This window comes from Ceratotherium simum, chromosome 1 (genome assembly GCF_057802395.1).
Source record: "Ceratotherium simum simum isolate JZ-2026a chromosome 1, ASM5780239v1, whole genome shotgun sequence".
Taxonomy (NCBI): domain Eukaryota; kingdom Metazoa; phylum Chordata; class Mammalia; order Perissodactyla; family Rhinocerotidae; genus Ceratotherium; species Ceratotherium simum.
The window spans coordinates 104,085,944-104,100,812 of NC_141900.1; the positions used below are offsets into that span (position 1 = coordinate 104,085,944).

The window sequence follows — 14,869 nt, forward strand, 5'->3', positions numbered from 1 at the left end:
CAGAACAGCCTGGACAGGGGGAGACTCTCTCCATTCTCTCCTACCTGCTTGGGGCACAGCGAGAACCCTCCAGGCTGCTCAGTGACCGGGGCCTCTCCTCCCAACACCAACCCCACCCCATCCCAGGCACAAGCAGTGAGAACGGCTGCGTTTGACTTTAAAGCAAGGTTAACGAACCCACCCCAAAGGGTCAGGGGTTGTGGAGTTAAGTGGGAAACCGAGGGCGCTGGAGGCCTCTTGGAGCACCTCAGCAGAGCCAGCCACTGCCCATCGGCTCTTCCTGCTGGCTGGCAGCTGCCCTGCCGCGGCCACCACAGGGCTGGTCCTCCAGGAAGCTGTGTGTCCTCACAGCCGCAACTCCTCTGTGATCAAAGATCACAGGTGACGAAGTGATCGAGGTGATCAAGACGAGCCCATCTGCAGCCAGACCCCAGGGAGCCCTGCTCAGGGCCAGGAGAGCCAGTGCACCCAGAGTTGGATGGGTGTGGGGCCCAATTATATAGGGTCCGTGTGAGTCTGGGTTAAGGTCAAGACAAGATCTAGTTGGGGGATTGGGGGGGTGGGCCAGGACTTAGGCCAAAGACAGCCCCAGGTTAGGGTCAGCGTGGGCTGGGCTCATGAACTGTGTAAGGGAACAAGAGAATGGTGCATTAGCAGTCAGTATGGCGGCTGCCTTGGGAGCCAGGATGCCATCCAGGCAACACAGCCCTGAAGGGCTAGCTGCAGGTCTGCCAGCCCATTAGGACTACCTCCGTATTCAAAACAGTCCAGGTGGTTTTCTGCTGTCTTGAATCCAGGGCCACGTGGAAGCAGGGCCCTACAGAGTCAGGAGGCACCCCCCACTGTACACACCCCACACCCAGATATCGGGGCCGCCCCTGCAGGCCCTGTGCACACAGAGACACACCCAGATTCCTGCAGAGAGGCCAGAGCACACGCACACGCATGAATGTGAACACAGTATACAGCATGCTAACGGCCGCACCCTCCCAACACCACTAGAGTCTCCTCAGGATAATTATTTATTATTCATAGTCATCAGCATCTTCATTAATTATTCATATGATCCTTAATTATTATCCTTAACAATAAGAGCAGTAAATAGCAGAAAAGTCCATGAGGTGCCTAAGGCCCAGGGCCGGGTGCCTCCGGGCAGTTAGACCAGCTACTGCCCCCAGGGCAGTGGGGGGACCACAGACCCCCGGCCACTGCCCAGCCCTACCCCTGCCCCTCCCACTGGGACTCAGGGGACGCAGGAGGAGATGGTCCCAAGGGCTGGGGGAGGGGCCCTGCCTTGGCGTTCCTCTCCCCTCTGCAGCCAGGGCCTCCTGGGCAGGGCCTCGAGGGGGGACCCCAGGCAGTGTGCTGAACCCTGGGTGAGCCACGTGTCCACACTGGGCAGCCCCACTAACTGCCCGGGTCGGAGCCGTGTCTGTGCAGGGGCTGGGAGGTGAGGGCCCCCAGCTGGCCTGGCAGGGAGAGGCGTCGAGTGGGGCCGTCTTGAGGGAGCTCTGGGGCCCCCGGAGGGAGCTCCTCGCACGCCATGAACTGGGAAACCTGCAAAGACCACAGAGTGTGAGAGGCAAGGAGCCCATGGAGGGGGAGGAAGGGGATAGAAGGGGCAGTCAGAGGACAGAGACGGTCCAGAGAATCCAGGTGACAGAGGACAGGAGAACAGAAGAGGGCTGGAAGGACAAGGAGACAGGCCAAGGCAGACAGAGCAGGCCTCGAACCACAAAGGGGAGGCACTGAGGTGGGAAGTAGAAAAATGTGCTCTCAGGGGGCAGGAGCCCTCCCAGGTGGCTGCGAGCCGTGGGAGCTCCCACCTGATCGGGGAGAACTGAGGCCACGGCTGCTTCCTTCCCCAGGGAATGGGGGAGCTCAACCCAAACCCAACCCTGAGTAAGGAGCCCTGAACTGGGACAGAAAGAGAAACAAGGCTCTTCCTCCAATCTAGAAAGAACTCGGGGACATAGAAACAGAGGCGGGCTGGCCGCCAGGCCTCGGAAGACCAGGGAGCGTGCCAGGGCAGGCGGGAGGGGGTTTGTGGGTGCTGACGAGTCTGCTGTGAGATCTCTGCGGGGGAGGCCGTGAAGGGAGACTGGCACATTCGCTGACGTGGGCCTTGGTGTCTGCAAACAGGAGCAGGCAGCATATGGGAGGGGGAGCAGATGCCAGAGGAAAGGGGAGCAGATCCTAGGCCTCTCTGGTAGCCAGAGGAGCCCCCTTCTCAGGGCCCAGATACAGCTGTCCTGTCAGGGGGCCAGAAACCCCCATGTCCACTCAGGAAAGGGCAAAGGGCCACAGAGGCCCATCACCAGCAGGAGGAGAAAGATGCAGGCACTACCCTGGGGCTTCACCAAGCCCTCAAGACAGCCCTGCAAAGCAGAGAGCATGAGAGCCATTGGTTGGCAGCAGAGTCAGAGCTGGGGGGTACCAGTCACAGCGGGGACCTGAGACCCTGTCCCAAGGGTGCACTGGCACCCACCACCAGGCCTTGGGCTCTGTCAGTCCCCTCCTTGGAGATACAGGTCCCATGAGCAGATCCGCCATTCAGGTGACACTAGGCGAACACACACCACTCAGCCTGCTGGTTTCCCTCACCCAGCTGTCTGGGGGCTTTGGTTTGGGGGCTCTTCTGCCTTGCCTTGCTGTGTGCCCCTTACTTCTGAAGCAGCCCTCCTCCAGGAGCACAGCCTGGGAGGAGGGCAGGAACAGGGGGGCGGTGGGAGATGTGGGGGCACTGGGGGCCAGGGCCACAAAGAAAAGGCAGCAAAGCAGAATTGGGGTGGAATCAGGGCAGAGAAGGCAGGGCTGGGTGCCAGGGCAGGAGGAGGCTTTGGAACGTACCTGAGAAAGCGAGTCCAGGGTGAGGGTGGGGATGGGGCTGATGGGCAGCAGAGGGGAGGTGGAGGTGGGGCCGGGCCCCGGGGTTGTCACAGCACTGTAGGCTGGCGGGACCAGTGTCATCTGCCTCTGCAGCAGCTGCAGGACAGTGGCCATGTCTGCACTCAGCCGGGTCTCCAGCCTGGGGCAAGAAAGAGGAGGACGCTCTGGGTCTAGGGGAAGTGGAGACACCAGTATCTGTGACTTCAGGTCCACCCTATGGACAGGCCAGCTGGTCAACCCCAGACACTCTTCATCGTAGGTGTGGCAGCCCCTGGCTCAGCTCTGAATGGAAGGAGAGGGTCAAGCTGCCAGACACACTGACAGGCCTACTTAGAGCTGACCCTCTCCCTTCCCTACAATACTGCCAGAAACGCACAGATCACATACCACCTACCAGACCTTCCCCTCAACACACAGCTGGGGCCTAAGCTGGATCCCAGGGGGCGCCCTCACCTGTTGAGCTGCCTCTGAAGCGCATCCAGCCTGCTCTCCACGTCGCCCCGTGGCCGCCGGCCGGGGCTGGAAAGAGGGATGTTGAGGAGGCTGGGGGCGGGAGCGGGACAGCGAGGCAGCTCCTGGTACTGGCGGCCCCGACTGTCCCCCCAGAAGCTGAAGATGTTAGACACTCCCGAGAAGGCACCTGGAGCCAGAGGGCTGGGTTGGGACCAGGAGAGATGCCACGCCCCGCCCGCCCGCCGTGGGCGGCCCCCGCCCTACCTGACAGCGGGTTACAAGTGTCGCTGCTCTTCTCGCAGTCCTCGGTCAGGGGCTCCCCACCCGGCGGCTCTCCGGGGGGCCTGGGGCTGGAGAAGGGCACCAGGCGGAGGGGGCTGGAGCTGCGGCCTGGGCCCTCATCCTCACTGCTCTCGGGGCTGGAGGGGCCGCTGGACCGGCTCTCCCCCCACGGCCCCCCCGGCCGGCCCCGGCTACTCGGCCCTGCCCCCGCCCGGCCCGGCCCCAAGGCCGACACCTCCCCTGGCTGTGCCGGGTCTGTGGGAAACAGAGAACGGGCCTCAGAGAGGGCGTGGAGCGCGGAAGGGCAGAGGAGCGGGGGAGGGGAGGAGCCGGAGCAGGCTGGGAGAGGGCTGGGGCGGGACGCCCTGGTGGGTCCCCGTTGTTGCTTCTGCCTTCCCCCCACTCAAGCGGACTGAGAACTCCCGGGAGCGGGCCCAGGTCATCTCCTAAGCACCGGCAGTGGCGCTGCTGGGCGGGACTCTCTGGGACCCCTGGGCCCTCGGTCCCCGTCGCTGGCCCCCTTGCCCTCTTTTGTCCTGTCTCCTGTCCCCTCATCAGTTCAAGGCAGCGCCCACCAAGACGCCAGCCCTGTGAGGACCAAAGAAGTTTAGCGACGCCCGTGCCCTGAAGGGCGGAAAAAGGCATCCTGGAGGAGGTGACAGTTCTAGTGGGCCTGAAAGGATGGGCAGCGTTTAGACAGCTGAGGTGAGGAGTGGGGGATACTGAAGATAGGGGCAGGAACGTCTATGGAGCCAGGGTGGAGCAAACACGGCCAACCCCGCGCTCCGCCCTCCTCCCCGGCTCCCCTCCACGTCCCCCTCGGCCAGTCCCGGGCTCCTGGACCCGCCCACCCTTCCCCTCCCCCCTCACCGCTCCCCTCCCCCCTCACCCTTGTCCGTGCGTCTGCGGAAGGACAGCTTGCGCTTGCGTTGCCGGTTGAAGCCACCCTCCAGTTCCGCGCTGCCTGGAGAGCCGGGGATCATGTTGGTCTGGAACCAAGAGCGGTGTCAGGGCCCTGAGGCGCCCACCCCCCCCCCCCCCCCACCCCCCCCACCCCCCCCCCCCCCGCCCTGCCCGGTCGGGCCCCAACCGCGTCATTAGCAGAGAGAAGCTGGGGCTGGCAGCTCTGGCTCTAGGGCAGCCTCCCTCTGACCCCAGACAAGGGCCGAGTCTGGGAATTCCACAACCTTGTCTGACTGGCAGGGAAACAGGCCCCAGAGGAGGGCACACAGGGAAGGGGCAGCCACCCAGGGTGCCGCCGGCTGGGGTGGACCACTCACATCTCGCAGGTTGAAAGTGATCTCCAGGCTGGACCAGAAGTGATCGGAGAACTCGGGGTACATGTCCAGCACCTCCAACAGGTCGTCCCGGTGGATCTTGTGCAGGTCACAGTAGGTGAGGGCCCGCACATCCCCGTTGGACTTGCCGGGCCGCGCATACAGGTTCAGAGGCTCTCCAAAGATGTCATTCTTCCCTGGAGACCACCGAGAGGGGGGCTCAGCCCCTGGGGCGGCAGAGGCAGCAGGCTCCTGTCTTCCAGGCACCTCCCCCCGGTCTCATCACCCACCGGCCAGCCCAGCCCCCAGAGCCAGGGAAGCACCCGCCAGCCCCATTCCCCACCCCATCACCCACCCCCACAAAGGGGGGACTGTGTAACCAGCAGTGCCCTGCGAGGTAAAGGGCCGGGAACTAGCCAGCAGTACCAGCCTGGATGCCCCACTCTGCCCATGTCCCTGGCTTCCTTGGGTCCTGACTCGACTTCTACTCCCCAAACCCCATGTCCCAAAGGCCCTGCTGGCCCATCACCACACCCTCATAAATAGTGTTCTTTCAACTACAGATCATAACACAGTAGTGAATCAAGACCAGCATTTTGTTTACTGAAAGATAATAGGATAGCGTAGCTTAGCACAGCATAGAACAGAAAACACCAGAATGTACCACATGTAATAAGGCCCAGTGTTGTATAGTGAAACTTTGGTTTTAGCTGTGTTTGGGGGTGTTTGTAGAGTGAGTGTATGTGTTTGTACTGAACTGAGAAATAAAAACCTACAATGGCCCACCATGACACATTTCCCTAAGGTGTACAGGGCCAAGGGAAGGACAGGCGGCAGGACATCCCCTGCCCAGGCACATCTGCCCAGGTGCACAGGTAGGGCAGAAAGAAAGGGGTGGGAGGAGAGGAAGGGCAGGACTCCCTTTGCTCTGGAGATGAGGAGGGCTGGGCTTGGCTGTATCACAGGAGGCTGTAGGGAACTTTAAATTTCCTTAGTAAAATCAGGTGCAAGGCCTCCCTCCACGGCCCACCTTGGGGCATCTGGATTTGGTCCTGTTTTAAGGAAGCAAGAGTGTCGCTGCCTGGGAGGAGATCCTGAAGGGAAGCAGAATCTGGGAACCCCCAGAGTTCAGCACCCCCAACCCATGTGGGGCTCCTTTTTGCTGCCCCCCTTCGAGGGCCTGAGCTGGGGCGAATTAAAAGAGCCCAAGGTCCCTGCAGGCAGTCCCAGATCCACAGCCCCAGCGACTGTGTCCTCAGAGGGCTCGGACCTCTCCAGGCCATGGCGGGCACTTCCGGCCCAGGGGCTGGTCCCTGCCGTACCCAGGATGGCCACGACGACATCGCCCCGCAGGATCTCAATGGAGCCCCGGGAGATGAAGTAGAGGGCGGTGAGCAGGTCCCCAGCATGCACCAGCGTGTCCCCTGGCGGCGCGTGTGTCGTCTTGAACTTCATGGCCAGAGCCCGCAGGCAGCCCTTGGTGGCCCCTCGGAAGGGCTTGCAGTGCTGCAGCAGCGAGCGGTTCAGGTGCAGGCAGATGTCGGCCTGCAGGCACTCCGGGAAGCCTTTCAGCACCTGGGGGAGGTGGGCCGGCTCAGCACGCCCTCCCCTGGAACCCCATGCCCAACCCCCACCCCAGAGGCGGCCCTGGCAGGAGCATCAGGGGGTCCAGTGTAGGGGGAAGGACCTGGGTACCCGTTCCAGCTCCACCCCTTCTAGCCGTGCACCCTTGGGGATGACTCCCCCCTGCTCTAGACCTCCATTTCCTTCCGTGTAAGGTGTGGAGACCAAATCATGTTGTAAGGATTAAATGCATAGCCCATGTGCAAGGGCCGGATTCAGCCTGCCCCAAAGTGAGAGCTCTCCCAGTAAATGAGCTCCATTAGCACAAGGAGGGTCCATACCTCTTGGGGTCCTTCTAAGCACTAACTGTGACCACCTGAACCACAGAGTGTGACGCAGGGAGGTGAGACGTGTTCACCACATGACCCTGCTCCCTTCAGCCCACCACCAGCCCCTCACACAGCCCAGTGGCCTCACCGCGTTCATGTCGATGCCATTGGTGTAGGACCAGGCATGCTGGAAATACTCCTCAAGGCGCTGGCGCAGCGGATTGGGGATCTGGTGGAAGCGGATGAACTCCCGCACCCGGAGCATCTGCGTGTGGTAGCGGGCTGTGCCCGAGTACAGCCGCTGGATGATGGCCGACACGTTGCCAAAGATGCTGGCGTACATGAGGGCTGGGGGTGGGGGTGAGTGGGGCCATCAGCATCTGAGGGACCCCGCCCGCCCCTGCACTGGGTCAAGGACACATGCAGTCACATCTCAGTGTAAGCACACACACGCCCCTGGACTCTGCCTTGTGCCTCTCCCCTGGTGTCCCAGCCCCGCAACACACCGTGATGGTGACCCCTGGCGTCTCTAAGTCCCAGGGCCCCACTCTGGCTGCTCTAGCATCCTTCCTGCCTTCCTTCCCAGACCCTGGGCCACTCTCCCCTGCCCATCCCAAGGGGCACACTCACAGCCAATAAGCATGACACAAATGGAGAAAATCTTCTCCGAGTTGGTGTTGGGGGAGACGTTGCCAAAGCCCACGCTGGTGAGGCTGCTGAAGGTGAAGTAGAGGGCCGTGACATACTTGTCCTTGATGGAGGGGCCGCCCAGGCCGCTGCTGTTGTAGGGCTTGCCGATCTGGTCCCCCAGGTTGTGCAGCCAGCCGATGTGGGAGTCCATGTTCGGCTGCTCCATGTTGCCGATGGCGTACCAGATGCAGGCCAGCCAGTGCGCAATGAGCGCGAAGGTACACATGAGCAGGAAGAGCACCGCCGCCCCGTACTCCGAATAGCGATCCAGCTTCCGCGCCACGCGCACCAGCCGCAGCAGCCGTGCTGTCTTCAGGAGCCCGATCAGCTGTGGGGGACATTCAGTGTGGGGGCAAATGAGGAGAGGGGGCACTGCAGCCCTTGGGGAACATCGGCAGTAACAGCACCCAAGGCTTCCTCCCAGGATCTCCTCATAATAATTGAAGCACCCCTACATGCCGCGCCCAGCACAGAGTCCCATTAATCTTTGTGCTAGCTTTGTGACAGAGGGCTCATGGTCCCCATGGTGACAGCAAGGAAACTAGGACTCCAAAAAGTGCAACACCCACAGTAAGGTGTTTGGCCAGAGTGCCCACTAGCTTTTGTGTGAATGAGAAGACAGGGGCCTCTTTCAAAAGACAAATTAGCAAAAGGCGCCCCCTCCGGACCTCTACAACCAGTGAGCAGCTGGAATGGAGGGGGAGTGGGCGTGGGCGTGGGTCAGTGGCACCCACCACGCCTCTGCAGCCCTTTCCCTCGCCACCCTCTTTGCCCCACTGCCTCCCACCACCTTCTCTCCTTTTCCCCATATCCTCCCTGCCTCTGCCTCCCTGCCGACACACCTCCTCAGAGCCAGAACCAAAGATGAGCAGGTCGAAAGGGATGGCAGCCACCATGTCAATGAGGAACCAGCCCTTGAAGTAGTGGACGGCGATGCGGCCAGGGTGGCTGACCACCTCCTCGTTGGCGTTGACGTAGGTGGTGCGGAAGTTGATGAGGATGTCCACGATGAACATGATGTCCACGATGAGGTCCACCACGGCCAGGGGCTGGCAGGCATAGCCACAGTCAGGGGCCGTGGGGACCTCTTCCGTCTCCTTCAGCAAGAAGGCGGCCGAGTAGGGCGTGAAGACAGCCGTGTAGATGACCAGCAGGAGGATGAGCCAATCCCACACAGCCTTGAAGGGGCTGTAGTGCAGGATAGTCCAGCGGTGGATACGTGGCGCCTGCAGCTTGTACTCGGGCAGCACGTCAGCACCCAGGGACAGGACCTGGACAGGCAGGGGAGGTGGAGGTGAGGGGATGATGTCCAACCGGGCTCTAGGACAGAGGAGGACAGGCCATGGTACCTCCAGGGTAGGAGAAGGTAACATCTCTGCTGGAGCCTCCAGAGAAGAGGCCAAGCAGAGTAAGAAGGGAGGCCAAAAAGTTTCAATCAGAATGCCCACCCCTCAGCCAAATGGCTACAGCCACTGACCAGCCCTCAACCTGGGCACCACAGTTCCCTGTGCAGCACGGGGACCTCTTGGCTGGCTACCTGAGTCCAGGGCACCGTGCAGTCATGCCCAGAAGTACTGTTCCCCACCAGCGATACAGACCCACACCTATGGCTATAACTCCCACCATGGGATCTTGCCCACACCCTCCAAACACCACACATACACACACACACACATCACACACACACCATGGGCTCAGTCCAGAAAATGCCCCAAAGCCATAGCCTCAACACATAAAACGGTGGTGGTCACTGCAGTTCCCTATGAGTCCCACTGCTGGTGGCCCAGGGACTGAGGGCCTAACGGTCCCTTCATGCCACTGGCCCAAGACACCAGCCTCCCAGACTCAGGCCCCTTGGCCTCCATGGGGGAAGAGTTCAAGACACTCCCAGCCCCCTCTCCCCCCAGGCCCAGGGCAGTCCTCCCCCTTCCACACTCCTACACTAGTGCACCAAGCCCCAACCCAGCCAGAGATGTGCCTACACGTACACAGAGGAACATGCACACAGCAGACGTTCAGAAGGGACACAACTAGCCCTGCACAGGCTCACCTTCACATCCTGCCCCCTCAACAGTCAGGCGGAGGCAGGGTCACCATCCAGACCAGGTGGCAGCAGCCACAGCACTCTTTCTCCCCAAGCAAACTAGGAAGAGCTGAGGCTGGCTTTTCCTACACTGTCCCAGGAGCCTCGTCTGTCACCCCGTGCCCTCCCCTGGGCCCTCGGAATCCTCTCTCACAGACATCTGACTCAACCCGAGAGCCCCCTCCCCAAGCTCTCCCAGCCTGGCCCTGCCATCCCTGGGCAGCCCCGAACCAAGGCCTGGCCCAGCCCCTTGAGAGCCAAGGTTGCTGGCCCTGTTTCCAGCAGTCCTGAGTGCCAGAGCCCCATGCCTTCAGGCCTCTGGGCTGGGAGGGCATGGTGGGTGGAGCCTCAAAGTCTTCCATTCATATCCAAGCTGGGGAATCCCCTGGGCCCACCCTCACCAGATGGACTGTTCGGAGAACAACTCCTTAGAGGAAGTAACTGGAAGTTAAGATGGGCCATAGTTAGGGGTGTGGCCACCTTGGGATGGCCATGGTGCCTCCAGAGGCAAGTGACGGGTAGGGGGAGCAGCTGGGGCCTGGGGCAGGGGAGGGAGCATGTGGCTTCCAGGACCCCCTTCTGCCCTGCCTTCACCCCAAGATGCTTGCTGCTTAAGGCAGACAGCATGGGGCAGTGGCCTTTCAGGGGTCAAGTGGGGACTGAAAAAATGGACCTAGCCAGGGCCCCTGCAGACAAGGGGGCCGAAGAAGGTAACTGCCCTTCGATGGGGCTCCTCCTGATGCCTGAGAGGCCAGGCACCCTGGGGGCTTTGCTGGACCACACCTGACAACAGTGATCTTGCCTCCCAAGTCTGCCCATGGCAGGACCAGCAACGCCCCAATGTGCAAACACATGTGCATGGGGCAAGCCTGGGACTCAAAGCCTGGACCCGCAGACCTCATCTCACAGAGACCAGGCCCAGCTCTGCTACCAGCAGCTTACCATACGGCCTCAGGCCAGGTGTGTAACCCCCCTTGACCTGTTGTCCCACAGAACACTGAAGCTCATTTAAGCCAAACCCTGGGCTCCTCTGTGGGTGGGAAGAAGGCCCGATACCTGTCCCCCAGCTGGGAGAGCATGTGAGCCTCAGCAGAGACCTCAGGTGCCAAGGGAGATGGTGGCAGGGGCAGGATCCTCAGACATCTGCCATCTGCCCGGAGCCTCCTCCGGGCTCTCTGACAGAAGCCCTCTCTGGGCAGAGAGGTGGCTCCCAGGAGGTGCCTGCAGTCATCAGCCTGGGGTCCATGGCCCAGCCACCAGCACCTCAGGCTGCCCAGGAGGAGGTGAGCCAGCTGTCTCAGCTCAGCGTGCCCTCACCATCATCCAGTGGCCTCTGACCCCCACCCTCACCAGACTCCAGCCTCTAGGCTGGACCCTTGAAGCAACCCATGCCTCCCTCGCAGGCGCAGAGTCCACCTCCGGCACACAGAGTGTGGGAGCGGTGGAGCCCCAGCGCCTCCATGCCAGGCCTGGCTGCTGCTCGCCAGCCCTCTCACTGTCCCTGCCCACTGGGCGAGGTGGGGTGGGAGCAGGAGGCCGGCTCCTCTCCTCCCCAGTCTCCCTGCCATCCTCTCTGGGCACCCATTTCATTCCTGTTCTCCTCCTCCCTTTGCATTTTGAGCTAGAAGACTGTGGGCCAGGGAGGCCATGAGAGAGGGAAGCCCCCTGTTGAGGAAAGCACTGTGCACCGGCCCAGCGGCCTGGAGAAAAGCGAGCTGGAACCAAGAGCGGGATGAGCAGGGACCCGTGGCTCAAACTGTCCTGCTTCTCAGAAGCCCTCTCCCGGCCTGGAACCAGAGCCCTCTGGACTGCAACCGACTTGCTGCCGCCTGTCTCAATGCCCCAGCCCCGGAAGGGAGGGGGAGGGGCCGGGGTGTCACCTACCTCCTGGGCCACCAGGCTGGAGATGCGCACGGCCCGCCTCACCCGGCCTTTCTGGGCCCTGGGTTGCAGAGCCCCTGTCCCGCTCGCCTTCCCCGCTGGGGCCGCCATGGAGGACTTGGCTCCCCCCAGCCTGCCTGCCCTGGGGCCCGAGGGCCCAGCCAGCACCTCACCTGCGCCCCAGCAGCAGTCCCAGCCCAGGCTGCGCCCCAGAGGCTGGCGGCCTGGCCCCCAGGGCCGCCTCTGGCATGAAGCCAGGGTCGCTGGGGCTGGGCCCGGGGCTGGGGTCACCCTGGCAGTGAGCGTGGACAGCAGCCGGCCTGGCTCAGGCTGCCCATGGCCCCCTGGTGCGGGCCCCGCTGCCAGGGTGCTGCGCTCTGCCTGCCGCCAGCCCAGCAGCGGCGCCGCGCTCGGAACCTCGGCTCCTCCAGCCGGCCCCTCCTCCTCCCAGGTCCCCACCCCCACGCCAACACTAGGCTCCCCACCCTGCCCCTGCCGACCAGCGCCCCCTCCCCCGCGGCCCGCTCCCAGCTCCTGCTGCAGCCGCTCCTGCAGCCCGTGCCCCTCCCCCTCCCCCGGCAGCCCGGACTGTCACTGCAGATTAATGGTCTCCCCGACACCCCCGCCCCGCCAGTCCAGTGTCCAGCCAGCCAGAGTCAGACACCCAGAGATGGAGAGACCGCCCAGTGACCGGCAGAGCCAGGAACACAGGCACACGCTGACACATATAGACGCACACGCACAGACCACGACAACAGGACAGGCACTTGCTGCGGCCACAGGAGCAGGGCAGACGCCAGGGCTCCAGGTGGGAACAAGAGAGAGGCAGGGGCGGGAAGCGGTAAGGGGTAGGCAGCCAGATATGGGGCCTCGGGTGTGGGGGAACATTCTGGAATCAAGGCCAAGGGGCTGGAGACCTGGCAGGGACTCAGAGAGCCAGAGGCGGTGGGAGCAGGGCCAGGAGGAGGGCCAAGGAAGCAGGCGGGGCCAGCAAACGGGCGCTCCCTTACTTGGGCCAACTCGGGGAGCTGCTGTGAAAGGGGCAGCAGGGGGCATCAGGGACCGGGGTGCAGCAGGTGTGGGAAAGGACTCCCACTGTCCCAGGCTTCTCACTCACTGCAGGGATCCCCACTCCTGATCCTCTGCCAGGACATGAAGAAGGAGCTGGGATGGACTGGGCAGTCGGGTGGTGCAGGCCATCTTGCTGCCAGGAGGGGGCAGGAGACCAGCCTGGCCCTGCCACCAGGCAGTGTTGGGCAATGCCCCCAAAGGCTGGAGGTCTTCTCTGGCCCAGAATTCATAGATTTGATCCCTCCATCTCTCAGTATCTGTGCACCCACCACCACACCCTCCCCTCCCACGTGGGAAGGAAACTCTCCTCTGCTGTGGCTTGGGGACAGGGGTAGGCACCTCCAGGCTATCCCAGCCCTAGCACCAGGCCCCCACTCTCTACCTGGCTCATCACCTTGGCCTACAAGAATCAAGACCCCTGACCTTGACCTCTGTGGCCCCTTCTAATTCGAAGCCTCCTGTTGGTTGCCCCCAGTACTCCCCTCCCCACACCTTGTGAGCAGACCCTGTTGTGTCCCTGTGGCTGCCTTCTCCTGCCCACCCTGACCCTCTCAGGTGCCCAGCCTCAACTGCACTGTCCTCCCTGTGCGCCACCAACCTGTCCTCTAGATCTGCCCTGTCCCAAGGCCACCTCCCCTCCAGTCTCCCTTTCTCCAGGACCTCCCAGATTGTTCTCTTTCTCACCCCAGCTCTGGAACTGCCACCCTCAGCCAATAGGTCTGCCCACCCTCAGCCAACAGGTCTGCCCACCCTCAAGAGCCCTCACTGACTGGACTCCTCCACTCCACCTTTGACCACAGCCCACTCCCACCTCCTCCAAGCTCCTCCAAGCTGAGGGGAAAGTCAGGGACCAGGCACCTACCTGGGTGACCTTCTCAGTGACATTGTGGGTCCGCTCCTTTATCTTGGGTGCTATGATCTCCCGGTCACTGGTGGGCGAAGCCAGGAAGGGGTCGCCCTTGAGGTCCACAAAGTTGAGGGTGATTTGGGGAATCTTGCTAATGGTGCGGTAGCGCACGAGGTCCGAATCTGACGTGGAGTTAAGCAGGCCACTGCGCAGGGGGTGCATGGCCCCTGGGGTGAAGGGGAAAGCAGGGTCAGGTCGACAACATAGAGCTGAGGTGAAGACCAGGCCCTGCCTGTGCCAGGCCATGGGGTCCAGTGTGTCAGTGAGGCCAGCTCAGGAGATGGGGCAGACTCACAGAGCAACAAGCAAGGCCAGCCCCCTCCCCACCTGAAGGAAGTATGCCAGGATGCAACTATGAGGTGACCAAGGAGGAGGAAGATCCCCCCTAAGAGTCTATCCAGCGGGCACTGGGAGCCTGCCAGAGGGCCAGGTGGTGGCAGGGACCCAAATGCCTCTCCCGCCCTTCAGACTCTCCATGGCCACCCCTGCTCCATGCTGTCCTGGGAGAGCCAGCACATGGGCCAGCAAAGGCTGTGCGAGTAGACAACTGTAGTGGGATGAATGGACGTTTAATGGAGTAAAAGTCCACTTAATGGGATTAAATAAGTGCTTAATGGGATTTCCATCTCCCAGGCACACAGGACGGGGCCGAGAGGGAGGACGCTGACGTCCTGGTACGGGGTAGGCCTTGTGGGTGTGGAAGCGCTGGGGCAGTTCCCGCAGTGGCCTGCGGCCCTCACCGGTGCTGGCGTGGCGGGGTGGCGGGGGCAGCCCTGCGCGCATGGCCTCGATGTCGTCGGCCGACGAGGCGCGGCGCACACTGGTGCAGCTCTCCCGGGAGCGCGTCCGGGCCAGGCTGCAGCTGGAGCCCGAGGCATCGGGGTTGAGGCTGTGCGCCCGGGGTGACGGGTGCGGGCCAGGTGCGCAGGGGGGCGGCGAGCCGGGGCCCACCAGCGCGCGCCGCTCCTCCGCCGGCCCGAGCCCCGCCACGTGGTTGTCCATGGCCGTGACCTCGTCGAGGGCCAGCGACTCGCTGCTGGGCGCCGCAGGCGTCAGGTCCACGTCCACCACCACGGCCCCCGGGGCGCCCCCGCCGCCGGGCCGCACCGACGACTCGCGGGCCGTCAAGGCCAGCAGTGCGGGCAGCTTCAGGCGGAAGGTCTTGGCGCGACCTGAGGGGAGAGCGGAAGGGAGAGGGGAGGTGAGTGGAGGCGAGCAGAGCAGCCGGGGAGGCCCACAGAGGCAGGAAGGAGGGGAAGTGAGAGCCCTCACATCCGGTACCCCTCCACCCCTACTCCCCCTGCACAGAACTCCAGTCTCAAAACAATTCTAGAATACAGTCTTATCTAAGGCTCTGACAATAACCACCGCCATTTCTCGAGCCACATATCAGGTGGGCTCTTCATAAACCATCCTGACTCTCACAGCTGCGCTGGTGGGTATC

General features: G+C 62.7%; 1 protein-coding gene across 3 annotated transcripts in view; it reads right to left on the bottom strand.

Annotated features, from left to right (window-relative positions):
* Positions 1-1,009: 1,009 nt before the first annotated feature.
* The window catches only part of KCNH2 (potassium voltage-gated channel subfamily H member 2), a 33,678-nt gene continuing 19,818 nt past the window's right edge, over positions 1,010-14,869 (bottom strand). The window contains exons 4-15 of one of the 3 annotated variants that reach the window (XM_087432959.1): positions 14,166-14,597; positions 13,381-13,592; positions 8,326-8,754; positions 7,424-7,811; positions 6,942-7,075; positions 6,224-6,476; positions 4,905-5,098; positions 4,514-4,613; positions 3,607-3,879; positions 3,343-3,529; positions 2,851-3,028; positions 1,010-1,557 (exon numbers count right to left, since the gene is read on the bottom strand). In XM_087432959.1, coding sequence (XP_087289085.1) covers positions 1,408-1,557; positions 2,851-3,028; positions 3,343-3,529; positions 3,607-3,879; positions 4,514-4,613; positions 4,905-5,098; positions 6,224-6,476; positions 6,942-7,075; positions 7,424-7,811; positions 8,326-8,754; positions 13,381-13,592; positions 14,166-14,597 — 2,930 coding nt within the window. In that variant the 3' untranslated portion in view covers positions 1,010-1,407. Of the gene's footprint in view, positions 1,558-2,850; positions 3,029-3,342; positions 3,530-3,606; positions 3,880-4,513; positions 4,614-4,904; positions 5,099-6,223; positions 6,477-6,941; positions 7,142-7,423; positions 7,812-8,325; positions 8,755-11,450; positions 11,776-13,380; positions 13,593-14,165; positions 14,598-14,869 lie in introns of those variants that run through there. The other 2 variants (XM_087432957.1, XM_087432963.1) reach the window with 2 other exon arrangements.